General features: G+C 39.6%; 1 protein-coding gene across 2 annotated transcripts in view; it reads right to left on the minus strand.

The window, feature by feature from the left end:
- The window catches only part of LOC121449692 (leukocyte immunoglobulin-like receptor subfamily A member 3), an 83926-nt gene that overhangs the window by 20950 nt on the left and 38764 nt on the right, over positions 1 to 24212 (minus strand). The window contains exons 1-3 of one of the 2 annotated variants that reach the window (XM_041654321.1): positions 9597 to 9742; positions 9319 to 9354; positions 8069 to 8353 (exon numbers count right to left, since the gene is read on the minus strand). The exons of the other annotated variant lie outside the window; for it this stretch is intronic. Of the exons in view, the coding sequence (XP_041510255.1) occupies positions 8069 to 8353; positions 9319 to 9354; positions 9597 to 9627 (352 nt within the window). The 5' untranslated portion in view covers positions 9628 to 9742. Of the gene's footprint in view, positions 1 to 8068; positions 8354 to 9318; positions 9355 to 9596; positions 9743 to 24212 lie in introns of those variants that run through there. 2 annotated transcript variants of the gene reach the window in all.

Below are 24212 nucleotides of genomic sequence, written 5' to 3' on the forward strand. Positions count from 1 at the left end.
CTACACAGATATGCCCCACAGGAAATAGAAGAGAAAAACAGTCATCTGACACTTGGGCCAGCTCACCTTCAAAAACCACACAAAAAAATTCTGAAATTCCAGTCACATCACAAGATTTGTGCCACATCTCCAGACATTGAATACACAGCAGAGAGATCCAACTCCTCTTAGACTCTTTATTGCCAGCATTTTGATGAGGTGTAGGAAGGTGTAGCTAGGCTTTCAGGTTAGGACTCTGAAGACCTCATGGGCTCTCTCTGCTGCTCCAAGCATCCAGCAATAGAGACCCAAGACCTAACAGGATGATGATAGCCAGGATGAGCCGGATATAATTCTCTAATCTGTAATTTGACACTGTGGAGAAAAAAAATATTTAAAAATTTTATGTCAATTGTATCAATTTATTTGTTCATGTTTTTTCTCTAATGAAAACTACATTTGGTCTTAGAATACATCTCTACATGAGTTAGAAAGACCACTTCTGCCAAACACACAGACAACTAAGGAGGGGCTTTTTGGTTGGATGATCTTGAGGCAGATAGATTACAAAACTCAGCGACTGCAATTTCTACAATGTCAGAATCAGGCAAGGATCATATTTCTTCGCAGCAAAGCAATAAAAGACATGCATGTTGAACCTGTACCAAAATCATTACAGTCTATCTAAAGAGGATTGGTGCTGATTGCTAGGATACAGTTGCCATGGCTTTTTGGTTCTGGTATATTCACTAGAATCTGTGATACCGCTCTTCTCATTAACTACTTAGGACACAGATTGTATTTACAAAGTTAAAACTCATACTTGCACTACAGTTCTTAGAGAACACATCTGTGCCCCTAGTCTCCATACCCAAATGTCCCCTCCACTGAAACTCTGAAACATACCAACTCACTGGATAAGCTAAGGATACAGAGCTGAATCTTATCCATCATGGAGTCTGGATCTCTTCTCTCCCTATATAACCCTACAATTCCTGATTAAAATTCCTCTTGTTCTCTTCAGCAAATATCTTTATACCTTCTCCGCTACTGTGATGGCTATTCATATGTAACACTGAGCTCATAAAATGAGATATAAGACAAAGATTCAAATCTTCTAGAATGAGTAAATAACATAGGCACTCTCAAATTCTCTATCACTATTAGCTAGCAAGAGGTGTGTGTGTTTCTGTGTGGTCAAGTGTGCACACACTACAGTAGGTGACACAGTCAGGAACTGGGTAGAATACTACACATCATGATGTGTAATGATGTCTCTTCTACAAAAGGACATACCTGCATATGCCCTAATTTCACATAATTAACAGATAACCTTCAGATTCCAGAATACAGATGACATGATTCCAGACAGGAGAGTGGTGCACTCTGCAACATTCAACACACTGAAACACAGTGGAATTGCTGCATCCCACTTGACTGACATATCTTGAGAACTCTCTGAGTGCAGATATAAAAGGTTACTGTATGGCATGAGAACCTCAAGCGCTGAAGATACAATAGAAGAAATAGACTCTTCAGTCAAAGGAAACATTAAATCTAACAAAAGCTTAACCCAAAATATCCAGGAAATATGGGACACCAAGAAAAGACCAAACCTAAGACCAATAGGTATAGAAGAAGGAGGAGTTCAACTCAAAAGCACAGAAAATATATTTAATAAAATCATAGAAGAAAACTTTCCCAATCTAAAGAAAGATATGTCTATGAAGATGCAAGAAATAAGCTGGGGTAGTGATCCTAATATCTAACAAAATAGACGTCAACCTAAATCCAATCAAAAGAGACAAAGAAGGACATTTCATATTAGTCACAGGAAAAATTCATCAGGAGGAAATCTCAATACTGAACATCTATGCCCCAAATACAAGGGCACCATCATATAAAAGGAAACACTTCTAAAGCTTAAATCATACATTAAACCCCACACACTAATAGTGGGATACTTCAACACTCCACTCTCACCAATGGACAGGTCAGTCAGACAAAAAAATGAACAGAGAAATAAGGGAACAAACAGATATTATGATTCAAATGGACTTAACAGATATCTATAGAATATTCCATCCAAACAGAAAAGAATATACCTTCTTCTCAGCTCCTTATCAAAAAACAACCACATACTTGGTAACGAAACAAACCTCAACAGATGCAAAAAAAAAAAAAAATTGGAATAACCCCATGGCTTAAAACTAGAATTCAACAGCAACACTAATTCCAGAAAACCCACAAACATATGAAAATTAAACAATTCTCACCTGAATCAGCAATGACTCAAGGAAGAAATAAAGGGAGAAATTAAAGACTTCCTGAAATTCAATGAAAATGACCACACAACATACCCAAATTTATCGGGCATAATGAAAGCAGTGTTAAAAGGAAACTTCATAGTACTAAACACTTACATAAAGAAGCTGGAAAAATCCCACACTAGTAAATTAACAGAACATTTGAAAACTTTAGAACAAAAGAAAACTCACCCAAGAGAACTATACAGCAGGAAATAAACAAATTGAAAGCTGAAATCAACAAAATAGAAACATAGAAAACAATACAAAGGATCAATGAGACAGAGTTGGTTCTTCAAGAAAATCAAAAAAAAATAGACAAACCTTTATCCAAACTAACCAAAAGACAGAGACAGAATATCCAAATTGATAAAATCAGAAATGAAAGGGGGGACATAACAACAGACATGGAGGAAATCCAGAGAATTATCAAATCCAAAGAACCATCATCTACCATGATCAAGTCGACTTTATCCCAGAGATGTAGGGATGGTTCAACATATAAAAATCTGTCAATGTGATCCACCATATAAACAAACTGAATAACACCCACAGCCTCATGTACATACACCATATACCACTCACATTAAAAAAAAGAAGAAGAGAAACACAAAAGATGGTTGAATGATGAGCCATGTGAGAACTGACAGCAAAGAAGATCCCTGAAGAATTACTGCTCAAAAGAAACAGATGGGCTCTCTGTCTCACAAGGATAGATGTGAGGGGGATGAATGGATGCTTTCCAATTTGTAGCTCTGTTGAGATGTATGCTAAGTGTCTACAAAATATAAATCTCAAAAATCCCATTGTATATATAATTCTAAATATCACAGAGGATTTTTTGGATGCACCAGTAAAATTAAGCTTCATCAGCAAATACTACATGAAAGTAGATGTCTAAAAATGTGCAGACCCCAACAAGACCGCTGTACACCACCTGCTCACACAGAAACTCATCATGCATCATTCCCTTCTATATCCCACATGGAATTTCTCACTTGATATTTTCTATCCCAAGATTCTATCTCAAGTATGTTCCCAAGCTGAACTTCCATGGCCCTGCCCACTTTATTCCCCATACCTGAAACATGTTCAGTCTCTTAAAACCCCAAGACATCCCAAAGGACCAGGAGTTCTAAGATATAAAGAAATAAGTCCCCTCTATCGAGAAATGTAAGTTTTCTTCTGTTAATGTTTCCTACATTCAGCCAGACTTTGTTGACTCCCTGTGGGAGCCCTTACCATTTGGAAGGATTAGATGGGGTGGGATAGGAGGAAAATGAGGACGGGTAGGGGGAGGGGTGGAAGGGAGAACTGTGATTGGAATGTAAATAAAAAATTTTTTTAATTATTTTAAATTAAGAAAAGCAAAATTAACACTCAAAAAAATGTTTCCTCCATTCTCCACTGGACTGATGACTGTTCAGAGGTGGCACCATGATGACCAAAGAGTGGTGGGACAGTAAGTGTAATACTCGCTCCTTGTAGAAGGAGGAGGCTTGTTTGTTCCCAGCTGCCCAGACCATGAAATCGTCACACAGAAACTATATTATTTGCAATACTATTTGGCCAATAGCTTAAGCATTTTTCTGGCTTACTCTTATATCTTAAATTAACCCATTTCTATTAATTTGTATATTGCCACAAGGTCTTGGTCTACTGATAAAGTTTCAGTGGGCTCCAGCGCAGGTGTTTGACCCCAGTGGAGGCTACATGGCTTTTTGCAACTCCACCTTCCTTTATCTCAGCATTCAGTTTAGTTTCCTCCTCCCCACACCTAGCTCTACTCTACTCTGCACTATCACAGGGCAAGGCAGCTTCTTTATTCATTAACCAATAAAAGCAACACATATACAGAAGAATTTCCCACACCAGTTCCTCATCAAAGTAACTTCCTTATGCAAGAAATGAAAACCAAAAAAAATTACATTACATATATCATAGCAAATATAACAAACCAAAATGCAGAGTTGTGGAGCTCAGTCACAATGGATAAATCACAAAACAACTCATGCATTGTGAAAGAGGGGGAGGAAAGATTGTAGGAACCAATGGACGAGGGAGTTTGTTGTGAGATTGGGTCTCCTACTAATTCCAGAAGCAATATACATAAAGTTTCACCAATATGGCAACCTAAACAAGAGCTGGACAAGGACAACAAGATAGACATGCCATAGTTGATGGAGAATGCCCATGAGGCCTCACTCTACATAAATGACTATAAGGAACTAGGGATTCTGAGAGTGAGGGAATAGTCTTCCCCAAGGAAGAGAACATGAATTGGTTATTCAATACAAATGTTCAGCTTTGCAAACATACATATAATCACATTATACAGACTAAGCAGGTTATGACAAAAATATATTCATGCATATACACTGATGTGTATATGATTAATATAAAAATAAGCCTATCTGATCATTTCATTACATACTGAAAATGCATTTGACAAAATTCAACAAACCTTTATGATAAAGGTCTTGGAGATATTAGGGATACAATGATCATATCTAAATATAATAAAAGCAATATACAACAATCCAAGAGCCAATATCAAATTCAATGGAGAGAATCTCAAAGCCATTCCACTAAAATCAGGAACAAGACAAGGCTGTCTACTCTCTCCATATCTCTTCAAAATAGTACTTGAAGCTCTAGCAATAGCAATAAGACAACATAAGGAGATCAAGGGAATTCAAATTGGAAAGGAAGAAGTCAAATTTTGTTATTTACAGATTATATGATAGTGTACCTTAAGTGACCTCAAAGACTCTACCAGAGAACATCTACAGCTGATAGATACCTTCAGTGATGTGGCAGGATACAAGATCAACTCAAAAAAAATCAGTACCTCTTCTATACACAAAGGATAAAGAAGCAGAGAAGGAAATCAGAGAAACATCACCTTTCACGATAGCCACATATTGCATAAGTATCTTGGGGTATCACTAACCAAGGAAGTAAAAGATATATTTGAAAAGAACTTGAAGGCTTCAAAGAAAGAAATTGAAGAGAATACCAAAAAATGGAAGGATCTCTCATGCTCTTGGATTGAAAGGATCAACATAGTGAAAATGGCAATCCTACCAAAGGCAATCTATAGATTCAATGCAATCCCCATCTAAATCCCAAGAAAATTCTTCACAGACCTTGAGAAAACAATAATCAACATTATATGGAAAAACAAAAAATCCAGGATAACCAAAACGATCCTACACAATAAAGGAAGTTCCGGAGGCATTACCATCCCTGACAATAAACTCTATTACAGAGCCACAATAATGAAAACAGCTTGGTATTGGCATAAAAATAGAGATGTTGACAAGTGGAATAGAATTAAAGACCCGGATATTAATCCAAAAACCTATGAACTCCTGATTCTTGAAAAAGGAGCTAAAATTATACAACGGAAGAAAGAAAGCATCTTTAACAAATGGCTCTGGCATAACTGGATGTCAACCTGTAGAAGAATGAAAGTAGATCCATATCTAACACCATGCACAAAACTCAAGTCCAAATGGATTAAAGACCTCAATATAAATCCTACCACACTGAACCTAATAGAACAGAAAGAGGGAAATATTCTTCAATGCATGGGCACAGGAGACCACTTCCTACGTATAACCCCAGTAGCACAGACAATAAGAGCAACAATAAATAAATGGGGCCTCCTGAAACTGTGGAGCTTCTGTAAGGAAAGAACACTGTCATTAAGACAAAAAGGCAACCTACTGACTGGGAGACGATCTTCACCAACCTCACAACAGACAAAGGTCTGATCTTCAAAATATATAGAGAACTCAAGAAACTAGACTTTAAAATGCTAATTAACCCAATTAAAAATTGGGGCACTGAACTGAACAGAGAATTCTCAACAGAAGAAGTTCAAATGGCCAAAAGACACTTAAGGTCGTGTTCAACTTCATTAGCAATCAGGGAAATGCAAATCAAAACAACTTTGAGATATCATCTTACACCTGTCAGAATGGCTAAAGTCAAAAACACCAAGGATAACCTTTGCTGGAGAGGCTGTGGAGGAACGGGTACCCTCATCCATTGCTGGTGGGAATGCAATCTTGTGCAACCACTGTGGAAGTCAGTGTTTCAGTTTCTCAGGAAATTCGGGATCAACTTACCCCTGGACCCAGCAATACCACTCTTGGGAATATACCCAAGAGATGCTTTATCAAATGACAAAAGCATTTGTTCAACTATGTTCTTAGCAGTATTATTTGTAATAGCCAGAACCTGAAAACAACCTAGATGCCCTTCAATGGAAGAATGGATGAAGAAAGTATGGAATATATACACGCTAGAGTACTACGCTGCGGTAAAAAACAATGACTTCTTGAATTTTGCATGCAAATGGATGGAAATAGAAAACACTATCCTGAGTGAGGTGTCCCAGACCCAAAAAGATGAATATGGGATGTACTCACTCATAATTGGTTTCTAGCCATAAATAAGGACCACGGAGTCTACAAGAGGTGAACCTAAAGAACCTAAGTAAGAAGGTGAACCAAAGGAAAAACATATAGTTGTCCTCTTGGCTAAGGGAAGTAGACCAAATTTCCGGGGAGAAAATGGGATCTTGGGGATGGGGTGGGATGGGGGTAAAGGGAGATGGGGAGAGAAAAGGTAGAAGGGAAGGAGGGGGGACCTGGGAAACAGGAGAATTGGGATAAAGGAAAGGTGGATAGGGGAGCACGGAACCACAATTCTTAGTTAAGGGAGCCAGTTTAGGGTGGGCAAGAGACTTGACCCTAGAGGGGCTCCCTAGTGCCCAAGATGAGGTTCCCAGTTAGTTCCTTGGGCAGCTGAGGATTGGGAACCTGAAATGACCCTATCCTAGAGCAATACTGACGAATATCTTGCATATCATCATAGAATCTTCATCTGGTGATGGATAGAGATAGAGACAGAGACCCACACAGGAGCACTGGACTGAGCTCCCAAGGTCCCAAGGAGGAGCAGAAGGAGGGAGAACATGAGCAAAGAATTCGGGACCACGAGGCGTGCATCCACCCACAGAGACAGTGGAGCTGATCTACGGGGAGCTCACCAAGGCCAGCTGGACTGTGACCAAAAAAGCATGGCATAAAACCGGACTCTCTGAACATGGCGAACAATGAGGGCTGATGAGACACCAAGGACAATGGCAGGGGGGTTTGATCCTACTTAATGTGCTGGCTTTGTGGGAGCCTAGCCAGTTTGGATGTTCACCTTCCTAGATATGGACGGAGGGGGGAGGACCTAGGACTTACCACAGGGCAGGGAACCTGGACTGCTCTGTGGACTGGAGAGGGAGGGGGGAGAGAGGAGTGGGGGGAGGGGGAAATGGGTGGGAGGACTGGGAGAAGGGTGGGAGGAGGGGGAGAATGGTGGGAGGAGGGGAAGGGAAATGGGAGGCTGGGAGGAGGTGGAAACTTGTTTTTTGTTTATGTTTTTTTTTCTTCTTTTCGCAATAAAAACAAAGAAATAGAGAATAGAAGCAGAGAGATCATAAATTCAAGATTATGCTTGGTTACACAGTAAGTTCAAGGACAGTCTGAAATATGTGAGAACTTGTCTCAAAAAAAAGTGAAAATCAAGTTTTCAGGAAAATCAAGTTGTCAAGAAAAATGGAAATTAAAAAGGAAATGAGGAGAGGAGAGAAGAGGAGAGGGAAGAGATCACTATAATGGAGCAGAGATGCAGAGTGAGCCTGGGATGGGGCATATGTGGTTAGTTAGGTTGGATCAGAGACTGAGCCTGAAGGACCGTGTCCTGGGGCAGTTTCTCACCTGTCACCACCAGCTCCAGACTGTCACTACTTCGTGACGATTCATCTCCCCTAAAGTATTCACAGTAGTAAACCCCAGCATTACTGTGTATTATATTCTTCAGAGTGAATTCAAACACCTCCTGGGCTCCCTTTGGGATACCATCATACCACACAGTATTGGGTACAAGACAGGATAGACGCACAATGGTCACTCCTGGAGAGATCCTGTAGAAGATGGTCACATCACTACCTTTGGAAACCACAGCTCCTGGAACTGAGCAAATGGAAGGCTGGGGTGGTGGCCCTGGAGAGACACAGGAAAAAGTGATAATAAACCTATATCAAGAGAGCCACATTCTCAAGGACTACAGAGTAACTCCCACAACAATTGTAATCAACAAAATGCCCCACAGAGAAGCCCACAGGCCAGTATGGTGGAGACAATTCTTCATTTGATGTCCCTACTTGCCAGAGGACTCTAGCTTGTGTCCTGTTGAAAGAAAACTAAACAGGGAGAAGTGTCGTCATTTTCAGAATTGTGCTCTGGCCTAGTTCCAAAGGACTAATCACCGTTACTGTTCCCAAACAATGCCAGAATAACCCTCATACCTTATTGCTATCAGTGGCTTCTCTACTTGTGTCCTATCAGCCCAGAAATGAACCCTGTGGGCTGCCATTCTTATCACCAAATCGTCCCATTTCTCTGGGTTATTCAACAGGAAATCCATTCAAATCAATGACCTATGTATGACTTTGTCTCTTGTGTCCATGAAAAACCCAAACACTATTCCCACCTCCAAAGTTACACAAAGCCTCGGAGCCTCTGAAAACAAATGAATCCTATCTATGCAACACACACACTAAACAATATTTTATTCAACTCTGTCTCATGGATGACAAGCCTTAACAAGGGCAGAATCTGTAAGAGAACAAGGCAAAGCCAAGGAGGGGAGAGACAAGAGGAAAAGGGAAAACAAATTCAAAATCAAATATCTATATCCTCAGGAGGACACGTGTGCAGGTGCCCTTCCTCTGTGCCATTTATTCAATATCCTTCTGAGACACATATCATGCAGGCATTACTGGAGCACAGTCGAGAATCCCCACCCCAGAGATGGCTACAGTAGTAAGTATGGATCATTAAGTAAGTGTGCCAGTGGCTGCCAGTGAAAAATCCCATCTCAGGATCTGCATAAGATGCTTCAAGCTCCTCCCATGCTACTCCCAGCCAACTTAGTTCCCCAGGGCAAAAACAGAGAACAGACTCACCATACTGTGCCCAGGTCCTCTGCAACATTAAAAACACTGAAAGTAGAGCAAAAGACTGATGAGGGAAATCTGACCTGTTATAAACTAACCCAGATCCCAGAGCTCAGAACAAAACACCAAGTCGCAATGGACAGACTAAAGTCAAGGAAGACTCCTCTGCAGCCACCAGACCAGGTCTTCATAGAGGAAGAGTTCTATGAGAGGAGCCCAGGTTATAAAACTGGGACTCTGTATTCACTACCACGATAGCTAAAAATGATGACCTCTGTCACACTTACCAAGTCCAGGAAGAGCAGCTCCAAGGACCATGGCAGTGTCTCATGCCAGATCTCCACAGAAACAGCACACAGAACTGGTGATACAGTCTGCACAGTGGAACACAGCTACGTGATAGAAGAAACTGTAGCCCGGAATGCCTGTCAGGATGAGGACACCCAGTACAAAACAGAAAGTGGATATGCTCTTTCTCAAGACTTGACGCTGACTCAATTCGACACCAAAGCCCAGGGCTAAGCAACAGTTCCTCTATATACTTCCTGTACCTTTTTTAAAAAATCTTTGGTGCATTTTTATTTTTTGTTGGTTTTTTCAGCTTTTTATTTATTTTATTACTTTAAAAAAATACCAATCCAAATTCCCACTCCCTCCCCACATCATTCCTCCCTCCCATTCCAATCCTAAGAGAGAACAAGGCACCCTGCTCTGTGACAAGTCTAAGGCCCTCCCTACTACATTTAGGCTGAGCCAGGCATACATCCAAAAAGAATAGGATCCCAAAAAAGCCAGTACATGCAGAAGAGACAAATCCCAGTGCCACTGTCAGTAGCCCCTCAGTCTGCACAAACAGACAACCACATTCAGAGGGACGAGTTTGTCCCATGCTCTTTCACTCCCAGTCCAGTTGGAGTTTGTGAACTCCCATTAGCTCAGGCAAACTGCCTCAGTAGGTGAACCCCTCATGGCCATGACCTCATTGCTCATATTCTCACTCCTTCCACTCTTCAACTGAACCTTGGAAGCTCAGACCAGTTCTCTGATGTGTGTCACTGCCTCTGTTTCCATCTGTTGTTGGACGAAAGTTCTATAGTGATATTTAAGATAATCATCAGTCTGACTAGAGCATAAGGCCACTTCAGGCTGCCTCTTTTCTATTGCTTAGGGTTTTAGCTGGGGTCATCCTTGTAGATTCCTGAGCATTTTACTAGGGTCAGGTTTCGTGCTAACCCCATAATGGCTCCCTCAATCAAGACATCTCTTTCCTTGCTCTCCTAACAGTCCTTCCTGAATCTCGACTATCCCATTCCCTCATGTTCTCATCAACCCTCCCCTTCTTCCCTTCCTTCTACCTCCCCCCATCCCTAAGTTCCCAATTTTGTCATGCGATCTTGTCGGTTTCCAATTCCAACGAGCGTCTATATATGATTTTCTTTGGGTTCAACTTTTTACGTAGCTTCACTAGGATCATGAATTACAGGGTAAATATCCATTGTTGATGGCTAGTATCCACTTATGAGTAAGTACATACTATATTCATTTTTGAGGTCTGGGTTACCTCACTCAGGATAGGGTTTTCTATTTCCATCCATTTGCATGCAAAATTCAAGATGTACTCTTTTTTACCACTGAGTAGTACTCTAACTTGTAAATGTGCAACACTTTCTTTATCCATTCTTCAGTTGAGGAGCATCTAGCTTGTTTCCAGGTTCTGGCTATTACAAATAATGCTGCTATGAACAAATCGAACAAATGCTTTTGTAGTATGATTGAGCAATACCAAGAGTGGTATTGCTGGATCCTGAGGTAGGTTGAGTCCCAATTTTCTGAGAAATCACCATACTCATTTCCAAAGTGGTTGTACAAATTTACATTCCCACCAGCAATGGATGATTGTTCCCCTTACTCCACATCCTCTCCAGCATAGGCTATTATTGGTGTTTCTGACCTTAGACATTCTGACAGGTGAAAAGAGGTATCTCAGAGTTGTTTTGATTTGCATTTTCCTGATAGCTAAGGAAGTTGAACACGTCCTTAAGTATCTCTTGGCCATTTGAAGTTCTTCTGTTGAGAATTCTCTGTTTAGTTCAGTACACGGTTTTTTAATTGGGTTATTTAGAATTTTAATGTCTAATTTCTTGAGTTTTTTATATATGTTGGAGATCAGTCCTTTGTCTGATGAGGAATTGGTGAAGATCTTTTCCCATTCAGTAGGCTGCTTTTTTGTCTTATTGAATGTGTCCTTTGCTTATTGAATTTGTCCTTTGCTTCTCTGTTTCATTGGGTCCCATTTATTTACTGTTGTTTTTAGTGTCTGTGTTATCAGGGTTATACTTAGAAAGTAGTCTCCTGTGCCCATGCATTGAAGACTACTTCCAACTTTCTCTGTTTTTATGCCAAGCTGTTTTCATGTAGCTCTGTAATAGAGTTTGAAGTCAGGGATGGTAATGACTCTGGAAGTTTCATTATTGTATAGGAATTTTTGGCTATCCTGGGTTTTTTGTTTTTCCATATGAAGTTGATTATTGTTCTTTCAAGGTCTGTGAAGAATTTTGTTGGAGATTGCATTGAATCTATAGATTGACTTTGGTAAAATTGCCATTTTTACCATGTTGATCCTACCTATTCAAGAGAATGGGAGATCTTTCCATATTCTGGTGTCTTCTTCAATTTCTTTCTTCAAAAACTTAAAGTTCTTTTCAAATAGGTCTTTTACTTCCATGGTCAGTGTTATTTTATTTGTGGTGATTGTGAAAGACGATGTTTCTCTGATTTCCCTCTCATCCCTTTTATCTTTTGTGTATAGGAGGGTGACTGATTTTTTTGAGTTGATCTTGTATCCTGCCATATCACTGAAAGTATTTATCACTGTAGGAGCTCTCTGGCAGAATTTTTGAGGCCACTTATATACACTATCATATCATTGCAAATAATAAAATTTTGACTTCTTCTTTCCTATTTGAATCCCCTTGATCTCCTTATGCTGTCTTATTGCTAGACTTCAAGAACTATGTTGAAGAGATATGAAGAGAGTGGACAGCCTTGTCTTGTTCCTGATTTTAGTGGAATCTCTTTCAGTTTCTCTCCATTTGATTTGATGTTAGCTGTCGGCTAGCTGCATATTGCTCTTATTATATTTAGATATGATCTTTGTATCCCTAATATCTCCAAGACCTTTTTTATGAAGGGGTGTTGGATTTCGACAAATGCCTTTTCAGTATCTAATGAAATGATCATATGGGTTTTTTTACTTTCAGTTTATTTATATGTTGGATTACATTGATAGATTTTCATATGTTGTACCAGTTCTACATCTCTGGGATGAAGCCTACGTGATTATGATGGATGATTTTTTTTATGTCTTCTTGGATTTTATTTGCCAGTATTTTATTGAGGATTTTTGCATACATGTTCATGAGTGGGATTTATTTGTAATTCTCTTTCTTGGTTGAGTCTCATGTGGTTTTGGTATCAGGGTAACTATAGCCTCATAAACAAAGTTTGGCAATGACTCTTCTGTTTCTATTATGTGGAACACTTTGATGAGTATAGGTATTAGCTCTTCTTAAAAGTTCTGGTAGAATTCTGCAATAAAACCATGCGGCCCTGGCTTATTTTGGTTGGGAGGCTTTTGATGACAACTATATTTTGTTGATTTCAGCCCTCAATTTGATTATTTCCTGTCTTCTACTCCTCCTGGGTGAGTCTGCTTCTTTTTTTTCTAGAGCTTTCAGGTGTGCAGTTAAGTTGCTAATGTGAGCTTTCTCTGTTTTCTTTGTGTGGGCACTTAGTACTATTAACTTTTCTCACATTAGCAACTTAAAGCAAAATAGAAACACAGAAAACAATACAAAGAGTCAATGAAACAAAGAGCTGGTTCTTTGAGAAAATCAACAAGATTGACAAACCCTTTTCCAAACTAACCAAAAAGCATAGAGAGAACATTCAAATTAACAAAATCAAAACTGAGAAGGGAGACATAACAACAGACACTGAGGAAATTCAGAGAATCATTAGGTCTTACTACGAAAGCCTGTACTCTTGTTGATTTTTTTAATTTAAGTTTATTTTCTTTTATTGAGCTACACATTTTCCTCTAAACCCCTCCTTGCCTCTCCCCTCCCCTTCAACCCTCTCCCAAGGTCCCCATACTCCAAATTTACTCAGGAGATCTTGTCCTTTTCTACTTCCCATGTAGATTATATGCATGTAGATTATATACTCTTAGGGTCTTCATTGTTGTCTAGGTTCTCTGGGATTGTGATTTGTAGGCTGGTTTCCTTGTTTATGTTTAAAAACACTTATGAGTGTGTACATGTGATAATTGTCTTTCTGGGTCTGGGTTACCTCACTCAATATGATGTTTTCTAGCTCCATCCATTTGCCTTCAAATTTCAATATGTCATTATCTTTTCTGCTATGTAGTACTCCATTGTGTAAATGTACCATATTTTCCTTATCCATTCTTTGGTCAATGGGCATTTAAATTGTTTCCAAGTTCTGGCTATAACAAACAATGCTTCTATGAGCATAGTTGAGCCCATGTCCTTATGACACGATTGAACATCTGGTGTGGGAGGTTCTTCTGTCCATGTGTTGCTTTGGAGCCTGTCCTGGAACTAGCACTTATAGACTAGGCTGGCCTTGAACTCGCAGAGATCCACCTGCCTCTGTCTCCTGAGTGCTGGGATTAAAAAAGGGTAAAGTCTTTAAAGACATAGTACAGACAGTCATAGATTAAAAGGAGTAAAGAAAAATAAACCACAAAAGATGGAAAATTCACAGAGAGTCTGGATTATGTATCTTATTGTGCTTTCTTTTAATTTTTTGTCTGTGTAGGAGCTAAATACAGACAGACATTTCATTGTATGGGCTGCTAAGCTAAACCAGCATGTATATTATAAAGGTAAGACAAATTCCAAATTTGGGTCTAAGGATATGATGCTTTGGAAAAAGCAGTTCTTCTCTTGTTTCCACAGAGGATGAGAACCTGTGGATTGCTTCCAGACTGGTGTGGTTTGATAGTGCATGACCCCCTAAAAGTTCACCATGAACACCCTCGAAAAATTATTTTGCCCAACTGCTGACTGAGATGAACCTAACACACAGGATACACCATGAGAGACCTGATTAACAGTGCCCACAAACAGCAGGAAGCAGTTAGGAGAAATTATGCAAATATTCTCAAGTATTAATTTTAAATATTTCTTTACATATAAAGGGGGTATGATATAGATATGAATAATTTGCTTTGGTATAGATCTTGGCTTATTGATATAAATTTAAGGTAAATTTTATTATATGGTCTATGTATATTTCTGCCCTTGATTAAGGTGTTGTGATTTTTAAAATGTACTGTATAATTAAGAAATATATGTTACTAGATAATCATCTATAATAGTCAAGCTTCTAATCATGTTAGTTAGATTTACTAGATGTATAGAGATATATTTCAGCTAGACAGGTATTCTTCAAATCTTTCAGAGACCTTCAGAATACGGCATTTAAATATTTTAAAAACTTAGGACTTTTCATGACAATGAGACACATCTGCTCCTGGCTGCACCAAGCTACTTCAAGAGGAAGATGGACATGGAAGAGGCTCCATATGGAGTTTGCTATCCATTTGGGAAAGAAACTGCTCTTTCCTGGACTGCTTATGGACATGCAGTACCCACAGAAAAATGACTGCTGAACTTGCTTAAAGGTGAGCTGGTCCTTCAGGGTTCCTGCTTCATGAAAAAGACTACCACACATTCTGCAGGACACAGAAGAAAATGACTGACAAACTGCCAATATAGGCAGAACTATCTTTGAAATTTCCTGCTTCAAGGAAAAGTCTGCTGGATACTATGGATCAGTAGGCTGAAAATGGATGCCCGAATGGTACAGAAAAATTTTGGATGGCTGTCCAGGCAGTGAGATGTCTATGTCAATTCTAGAGTATTGAAAGTTGTTTACAATGTATTTCCTGTTTATTTAGGTAATATCATATCCTTCTGGAGTCTTTGTTGGAGTTGAAGAATTTATAGTGGGGTGCTGGGACCGAATCCGAACCGGGAGGACAAAGGGGTGGCCAGTAACTCCTTTGTTCCCATAGCCTGCCCGCAGCTAGCGGGGTGGGCCCTTTGTTCGCGAGCTGACCAAGCAGCACAGAGTTTCGATCTGGGCACCGAGTGAAACCTCATTGTGGAGAAACATCTCTGGGGAGTGACATCACTGGGAAGGTACATCAGTGGGCAAGAAGACCGGATCCTATAAAAGAAGATCCAAAGGGGAGTATTGGGAGGAAGAGATGGGCAGACGCCAATGCAGGAATTCTCCCAACAATCTGAAAAACAACACGAAACCACCAGAAGCCAGTGACCCCACAACAGGAGGACATGAACACCTTAATCAAGAAGAAGTAGAAAAAACTGACTTCATGAAAGTGATTGACACCCTTAAACAGCATATAAAAAACGCCGTTATAGAAATGGATGAGAAGTATAATAGAAAGTTCGAGGAATTGAGTAAATCAGTGAATGATACCCTAGGAAACCAAGGAAAAACAATCAAGCAGATAAAGGAAACAGTTCATGACTTGAAAACTGAAATGGAGGCAAAGAAGAAAACACAAACAGACGGCCGACTGGACATGGAAAATCTAGGTAAATGAATAGAGACTACAGAATCAAGTATAACCAGCAGAATACAAGAGATAGAAGAAAGAATCTCACATTCTGAGGATAACATAGAGAAAATAAACACTCTGATCAAAGAAAACAGCAAGTCCAACAAACTCTCATCACAAAACATTCAGGAAATATGGGACACAATAAAAAGACCAAACCTAAGAATAATTGGAGTAGAAGAAGGAGAAGAAGTGCAGCTCAACGGTACAGAAAATATACTTAATAAAATTATAGAAGAAAACTTTCCCAACCTTAAGACAGATGTACCTATGAAGGTTCAAGAAGCATACAGAACACCAAATAGGCTGGATCAAAAGAAAACATCCCCTCACCATATAATAATCAAAACACAAAATATACAGAATAAAGAAAGAATATTAAGAGCCGCAAAGGAAAAAGGCCAAGTTACTTATAAAGGTAAACCTATCAGACTTACACCTGACTTCTCTATGGAAACCATGAAAGCCAGAAGGTCCTGGATAGATGTTCTCCAAAAACTAAGAGACCACGGATGCAAGCCCAGACTACTATATCCAGCCAAACTTTCATTCACTATAAATGGAGAAAACAAAATTTTCCAGGACAAAACCAAATTTAAACAATACGTAGCCACAAATCCAGCCTTACAGAAAATAATAGAAGGAAAATCACTAACCAAGGAGTCCAACAATGACCACAATAACTCAGACATCTAGAGACTCTTCACCAGCGCAAATCAAAGAAGGAAAACACACAAACCCTACTACTTAAAAAGTGACCGGAGATAACAACCACTGGTCATTAATATCACTTATTATCAATGGGCTCAACTCACCTATAAAAAGGCACAGGCTAAGAGATTGGATAAGAAAACAGGATCCAACATTCTGCTGTCTACAAGAAACACACCTCAACCACAAAGACAGGCACCTACTCAGAGTAAAGGGCTGGGAAAAGGCTTATCAAGCAAAGGACCTAAGAAACAAGCAGGTGTGGCCATACTAATTTCTAACAAAGTTGACTTCAAACTTAAATCAATCAGAAGAGATGGAGAGGGACATTTTATACTCATAACAGGAGCAATTCATCAGGAAGAAGTCTCAATCCTGAATATCTATGCCCCTAATATAAAAGCACCCACGTACGTAAAAGAAACATTACTAAAACTCAAGGCAGCCATCAAACAGCACACACTAATAGTAGGAGACTTCAACACTCCTCTCTCACCAATGGACAGGTCAATCAGACAGAAACATAACAGAGAAATTAGAGAATTAATGGAGGTAATGAAGCAAATGGACTTAACAGACATCTATAGATTATTATACCCAAAGAGGAAAGAATATACCTTCTTCTCTGCAGCTCATGGAACCTTCTCGAAAATTGACCACATACTTGGTAACAAAGCGAACTTACACAGTTACAAAAAAATATTAGTAACCACCTTGTCTTATCAGATCAGCATGGATTAAAGTTAGAATTCAACAACAATGCTACCCCCAGAAAGCCTACAAACTCATGGAAACTGAACAGTCAACTACTGAACCATACCTGGATTAAGGAAGAAATAAAGAAAGAAATTAAAGTCTTCCTTGAATTCAATGAAAATAAAGAAACAACATACTCGAACTTATGGGACACTATGAAAGCAGTCCTGGGAGGAAAGTTCATAGCACTAAGTGCCCACCTAAAGAAAACAGAGAAAGCACATATTGGAGACTTAACAGCCCACTTGATAGCTCTAGAAAAAAAAGAAGCAGACTCACCTAGGAGGAGTAGAAGACTGGAAATAATCAAATTGAGGGCTGAAATCAACAAAATAGAAACACAGAAAACAATCCAAAGAATCAATGAAACAAAAAGCTGGTTCCTGGAGAAAATCAACAAGATTGATAAACCCCTATCCAAACTAATCAAACGAAAGAGAGAGAACACGCAAATTAATAAGATCAGAAATGAAAAGGGGGACATAACCACAGACACAGAGGAAATTCAGAGAGTCATTAGATCTTACCACAAAAGCCTGTATGCCACAAAACTGGAAAATGTAAAAGAAATGGACGCTTTTTTAGATAAATACCATTTACCAAAACTAAACCAGGACCAAGTGAACAATCTAAACAGACTTGTAAGTCGCGAAGAATTAGAAGCTGTCATCAAAAACCTCCCTACCAAAAAAAGACCAGGACCAGATGGTTTCAATGCAGAATTCTACCAGAACTTCCAAGAAGACCTAATACCTATACTCCTTAATGTATTCCACAATATAGAAACAGAAGGGTCATTACCAAATTCCTTTTATGAAGCCACAATTACTCTGATACCAAAACCACTCAAAGACTCAACCAGGAAAGAGAACTACAGGCCAATCTCACTCATGAATATCGACGCAAAAATCCTCAACAAAATACTGGCAAATCAAATCCAAGAACACATCCGAAAAATTATCCATTATGATCAAGTAGGCTTCATTCCTGAGATGCAGGGCTGGTTCAACATACGAAAATCTATCAATGTAATCCAGCATATAAATAAACTGAAAGAAAAAAACCATATGATCATTTCATTAGATACTGAAAAAGCATTTGACAAAATTCAACATCCATTTATGTTAAAAGTCTTGGAGAGATTAGGGATACAAGGGTCATACCTAAATATAATAAAAGCTATATACAGCAAGCCGACAGCTAACATCAAATTAAACGGAGAGAAACTCAAAGCCATCCCACTTAACTCAGGAACACGGCAAGGCTGTCCACTCTCGCCATACCTCTTCAATATAGTGCTTGAAGTTCTAGCAATAGCAATAAGACAACATAATGGGATCAAGGGGATTCGAATTGGAAAGGAAGAAGTTAAACTTTCGTTATTTGCAGATGATATGATAGTGTACATAAGCGACCCCAAGAACTCCACCAAAGAACTTATACAGCTGATAAACAGCTTTAGTAATGTGGCAGGATACAAGATCAACTCCAAAAAAATCAGTCGCCCTCTTATACACAAAGGATATGGAAGCAGAGAGGGAAATCAGAGAAGCTTAACAATTCACGATAGCCACAAACAGCATAAAATATCTTTGGGTAAATCTAACCAAGGAAGTGAAAGATCTATTTGACAAGAACTTTAAGGCATTGAAGAAAGAAATTGAAGAGGATACCAAAAAATGGATGGACCTCCCTTCCTCTTGGATTGGGAGGATCAACATAGTAAAAATGGCAATTCTACCAAAGGCAATTTATAGATTCAATGCAATCCCCATCAAGATCCCATCAAAATTCTTCACAGATCTGGAGAAGACAATAATCAACTTTATATGGAAAAACAAAAAACCCAGGATAGCCAAAACAATCCTATACAAAAAGGATCTTCTGGAGGCATTACCATCCCTGACTTCAAACTCTATTACAGAGCTACAGTAATGAAAACAGTGTGGTACTGGCATAAAAACAGAGAAGTCGACCAATGGAATCGTATAGAAGACCCAAATTTTAACCCACAAACCTATGAACACCTCATTTTCGATAAAGGAGCTAAAAGTATACAATGGAAGAAAGAAAGCATCTTCAACAAATGGTGCTGGCACAACTGGATGTCAACCTGTAGAAGAATGAAAATAGACCCATATCTCTCACCGTGCACAAAACTCAAGTCCAAATGGATGAAAGACCTCAATATCAGTCCGAACACACTGACCCTGATAGAAGAGAAAGTGGGAAATACCCTACAACAGATGGGCAAAGGAGATCGCTTCCTATGTATAACCCCAGAAGCACAGACATTAAGGGCAACATTGAATAAATGGGACCTACTTAAACTGAGAAGCTTCTGTAAAGCCAAGGACATGGTCACTAAGACACAAAGGCAACCTACTGACTGGGAGAAGATCTTCACCAACCCCGAAACAGACAAAGGTCTGATCTCCAAAATATATAGAGAATTCAGAAACTAGACTTTAAAATGCTAATTAACCCAATTAAAAAATGGGGCACTGAACTGAACAGAGAATTCTCAACAGAAGAAGTTCAAATGGCCAAAAGACACTTAACGTTTAACCAGAGCCATCTGTGTGATCATGAGTGCACAACTCTCCATGGACGTCTAGTAGGCTTGCGAATGGTTACACAGCCATGCCAGTGATGCCTCAATTTCCAGAAGCTGTCAGTGTGATGAGTTCATCAGGAGTGTGTCAGCAACTCCTTAGTTTTTCTCTTTAGTTGATGAGCTCAATATGAGGCAGCCTCAGTGGCAAGTGCAGTTTCACTGAGCTCGTAATGGATTGGGTATCTCATGTCCACAAGGGGCAGTATATACCCCTTCTTACCATCTTTCAGCTTACTTTCTTTTCCTGACAGCCTTATCACACATGACAAGAACATAAGAGCATGGGTTAAATACAAGTCAAATTTCAGGATATGCTTAAAGAAAAGCAGCACTTTGCACAATGAATATACACTAATAAAAAGTTTTATGTGCAGACAATGAACTATGGACAACTACATAAAACAGAGAGCAAGACAGGTAGTATTTCAGAGGGAAGAGCAAATCAGCTGATTGTCCAGAGTCAGAGATCAACAGTGAAAGCACATACAAGTAACATTATACAGAGTTAGTGCTTATGTTTAGGCATATATATAAACAAAATAAAAATTGGTGAAGATAGAGGCCATGAATTTGAAAAAGGGCAGATGTAGGAGGGTTTGGAGGGAAGAAAGGTAAGAAAGAATGTTGCAATTGTATTGTAATCCAGAAAAAATAAGTTTTGCCTGAACTTGTTCTGTGATAGATGGACACGAGAGGCAAGAAGAAAGTGGAGAGATAACTAGTGACCATGATAGTTGGAGAAAGGTGATGATGGCAGGATGGGGGAAAATGGAAGTGGTCTAGGGGTGTTTTAAGAAAAGGAAATATGGGATGTGGTGAAGAACCATGTGGGAACAATGCAAAAGAGAACCAATAAATAATATATGTAAGAGGACACATGAAATCTCCTCCAATCAGAACCTGAGGTCAAGAGGATGCTTGGATGTTGGCCAACTAGGAGCTCTATTGAGATGATACCAGACGTCTAGGCTGAATGATGTCAAATACTCCATTAGTTACACAACCCAGGCTCATGCAGGTGCTTTTGACTGTAGAAGTAAAATTAATGGCCCTCAGAAAATAATTTATTTGGGCAGATGTCTAATTATGTATTTTGCTGTTTCTTTTTGATGCTGTAATAAAGTGCTTGATTTATCTTAGACTTCTAGGTCACACTCTGTCATTGAGGGAGACTGCTCAGAAACACAAGCAGGAACCTGAAGCTGAAACAATGTATGGATACTGTTTGCTGCCTCCCTAACATTGGGGTCTTCCTCAGCTAGTGTTAACAGAGGTATTGGCAGTCATATAGGAGACTACTAAACTCATTCAATGACACAAACAAAAAAATGAATGACAGCCAGGAACAGTAATGCCTACACCTTTAATCCTAGCACTTGGGAAGCAGAGGCACATGCACCTCTGTAACTTTGAGGCCACTCTAGTCTACTTACAAAGTTCAAGAACAGCCAATACAACACAGTGAGATCATGTCTCTAAAAAAATGTTGAATGACAGAGAAAGACAGAAGATCAAGCTTCAGAGAAAAAGAGATTAACAGGCTTACACATTCTGGATAAGAGAAGTCTAATGCTGGAAGTCCCTTAAATGGACACTGACTTGAGTATTTTATAGAGCCCCTGGGTCCTCTCTTTGCCCTTCTATCCTGTTTGCCTACCCACATATGCATTCCCACCTTCTCTCTCCCAATTCCTTTAGAGGATAAGAAGCAACCATGTCAGGGAGCCTTCCCTCATTTCCTTTTCTACCACTGTCCCTCTAACATACATGGACATTCTGCCACCTCCTAATAAATGGACTGAGGTGTTTGTTCCCAACTTCCCAGACCCAAAATAATCACTCAGAACTATAGTATTTAAATCAGTGCTTGGCCTATTAGCTCTAGCTTCTTATCAGCTAGCACTTACATCTTAGTTTAACCCATTTCTTTTCATCTGTATTTCGCCACGTGGCTGTGGTTTACTGGCAAGGTTCCATCTGGCGTCTGTCTCTGGTGGGGCTACGTGGCTTCTTCTTACTCTGCCTTCTTTCTCCCCGCATTCACTTTAGTTCTCCCCGCTCTGCTCTACACTATTACAGGCCAAGGCAGATTCTTTATTCATTAACTAATAAAAGCAACACATATACAGAAGGACTTCCCACACCACTTAGGGCATTAGGCTGGACTCTCACACATCAGCTAATTGTTTTTGAAAAAAACTACCACACAAACGTACCTACAAGCCAATCTAATCTAGACAATACCTTACTCGGGTATTTCCTCTCAGATGACTCAAGACTATGTCAAGTTGCACCAGCTAACTAGTGCAAACAGCAGCCACTCCTCCCCCTGATGACTGTTTACACACAAGCTCACCACACACTTTCCCATTCTTGGCTCTCTGGGACATTCATATTCAGTGTTCTGTTGCTGTATTTAGCTGCCTGACTTAGTGCAAGTAAAGTTATGTACTTGAGTAAAGGAAGCATGCTATCAGTTTTAGTTTGGCTTAAATATTTTATCGTTGGAAATTCCAGATGTATATTTTTTTCAATCTGCTTTTGTTCTTTTCATATTTCATTTCCCATTCTCATCCCATGCCCAGCTGCACCAAACACCTTCTTTATCCAACAAGTCCAATTCCATCTTTCATGTGTTATTTCTTTTTTCTGCCTCCTTGTGTCCACCCTTTCATACTTTACCCATAGTTCTTTGGAAATGTCTCTGTGCCCCTAGTCTCCATATTTACAAGATGTCAACTCCACTGAAACTCTGAAACATCCAAATAACTGGATGAGCTAAGGATACAGAACTGAATCTTATCTGTCATGGAGGCTGGATCTGCCCTCTTCCTACATAACCTTACAAAGTCCTGATTCAAATTCCCTTTGTTCTCTTCTGCAAATGTCTTTATACCTTCTCTGCTAGGGTGATGGCTATTCATGTGCAGCACTGTGCTCACAAAATATGATATAAGACAAAGATTCAAGTCTTCCTGCATAAAGAAACTAGCATAGAACCTTTCAAATTCTCTATCACTATTAACTAGCAAGGGGTATATGTGTTTCTCTGTGTGCAAGTGTATACACTACATTAGGGTACATGGCCAACAACTGTGTGGAATACAGTGTGGGAGGAAGAACTATGATTGGAAAGTAAAATGATTTTTTAAATTAATTTTAAAAGAGGAAAAGTATCTGGGAGCCACTCTAGGTTCAAGTCTCTTGCCAACCCTAAGGTGGCTCCCTTAACTAAGAACCATGCTTCCGTGCTCCCCCATCCAACCTTCCTTCATCCCAATCCTCCCCCTTTCCCAAGCTCCCCCCCATTCTCCCCTTCTCCCTTTTCTCTCCCCATCTCCCCTTACCCCCATCCCACCCCACCCCCAAGATCTCAATTTTCTCCCCGGCAATTTTGTCTACTTCCCATAGTCAAGAGGACAACTATATGCTTTTCCTTTGGTTCACCTTCTTACTTAGCTTCTTTGGGATCACCAAGTGTAGACTCCGTGACCCTTGTTTATGGCTAGAAACCTACGTAATGTGCTGGCTTTGTGGGAGCCTAGCCAGTTTGGATGTTCACCTTCCTAGAAATGCACGGAGGGGGTAGGACCTAGGACTTACCACAGGGCAGGGAAATCTGACTGTTCTTTGGGCTGGAGAGGGAGGGGGAGAGGAGTGGGGGGAGGGCGAGAAGGGTGGGAGGAGGGGGAGGGAAATGGGAGGCTGGGAGGAGGAGGAAATTTGTTTTTTTTCTCTTTTCTCAATAAAAAAAAGTTAAAAAAAAGAGGAAAAGTAAAATTAACACACAAAAATTGTTTCCTACATTTTCCACTGGACTGATGACTGTTCAAAGATGGCACCTTGATATACAAATGGTGGTGGGACAGGTAAGTGTAGTACTCGTTCCTTGTAGTAGGAGAATGTGTTTGTTCCCCGCTGCCCAGACCATGAACTAATCACACAGAAACTATATTATTTGCAATATAGTTTGGCCAATAGTTTAAGCGAATTTCTGGCTTACTCTTATATCTTAAATTAACCCATTTCTATTAATCTGTGTATCGCCACAAAGTCGTGGCCCACTGACCAAGTTTTAGTGTGCTCCAGCACAGGTGTTTGTCCCTGACAGAGGCTACATTGCTTTTTGTGACTCCACCTTCT

This window comes from Microtus oregoni, unplaced genomic scaffold (assembly GCF_018167655.1).
Source record: "Microtus oregoni isolate MIOR12 unplaced genomic scaffold, Mior012 000006F_ref0000085, whole genome shotgun sequence".
Classification (NCBI taxonomy): Eukaryota; Metazoa; Chordata; class Mammalia; order Rodentia; family Cricetidae; genus Microtus; species Microtus oregoni.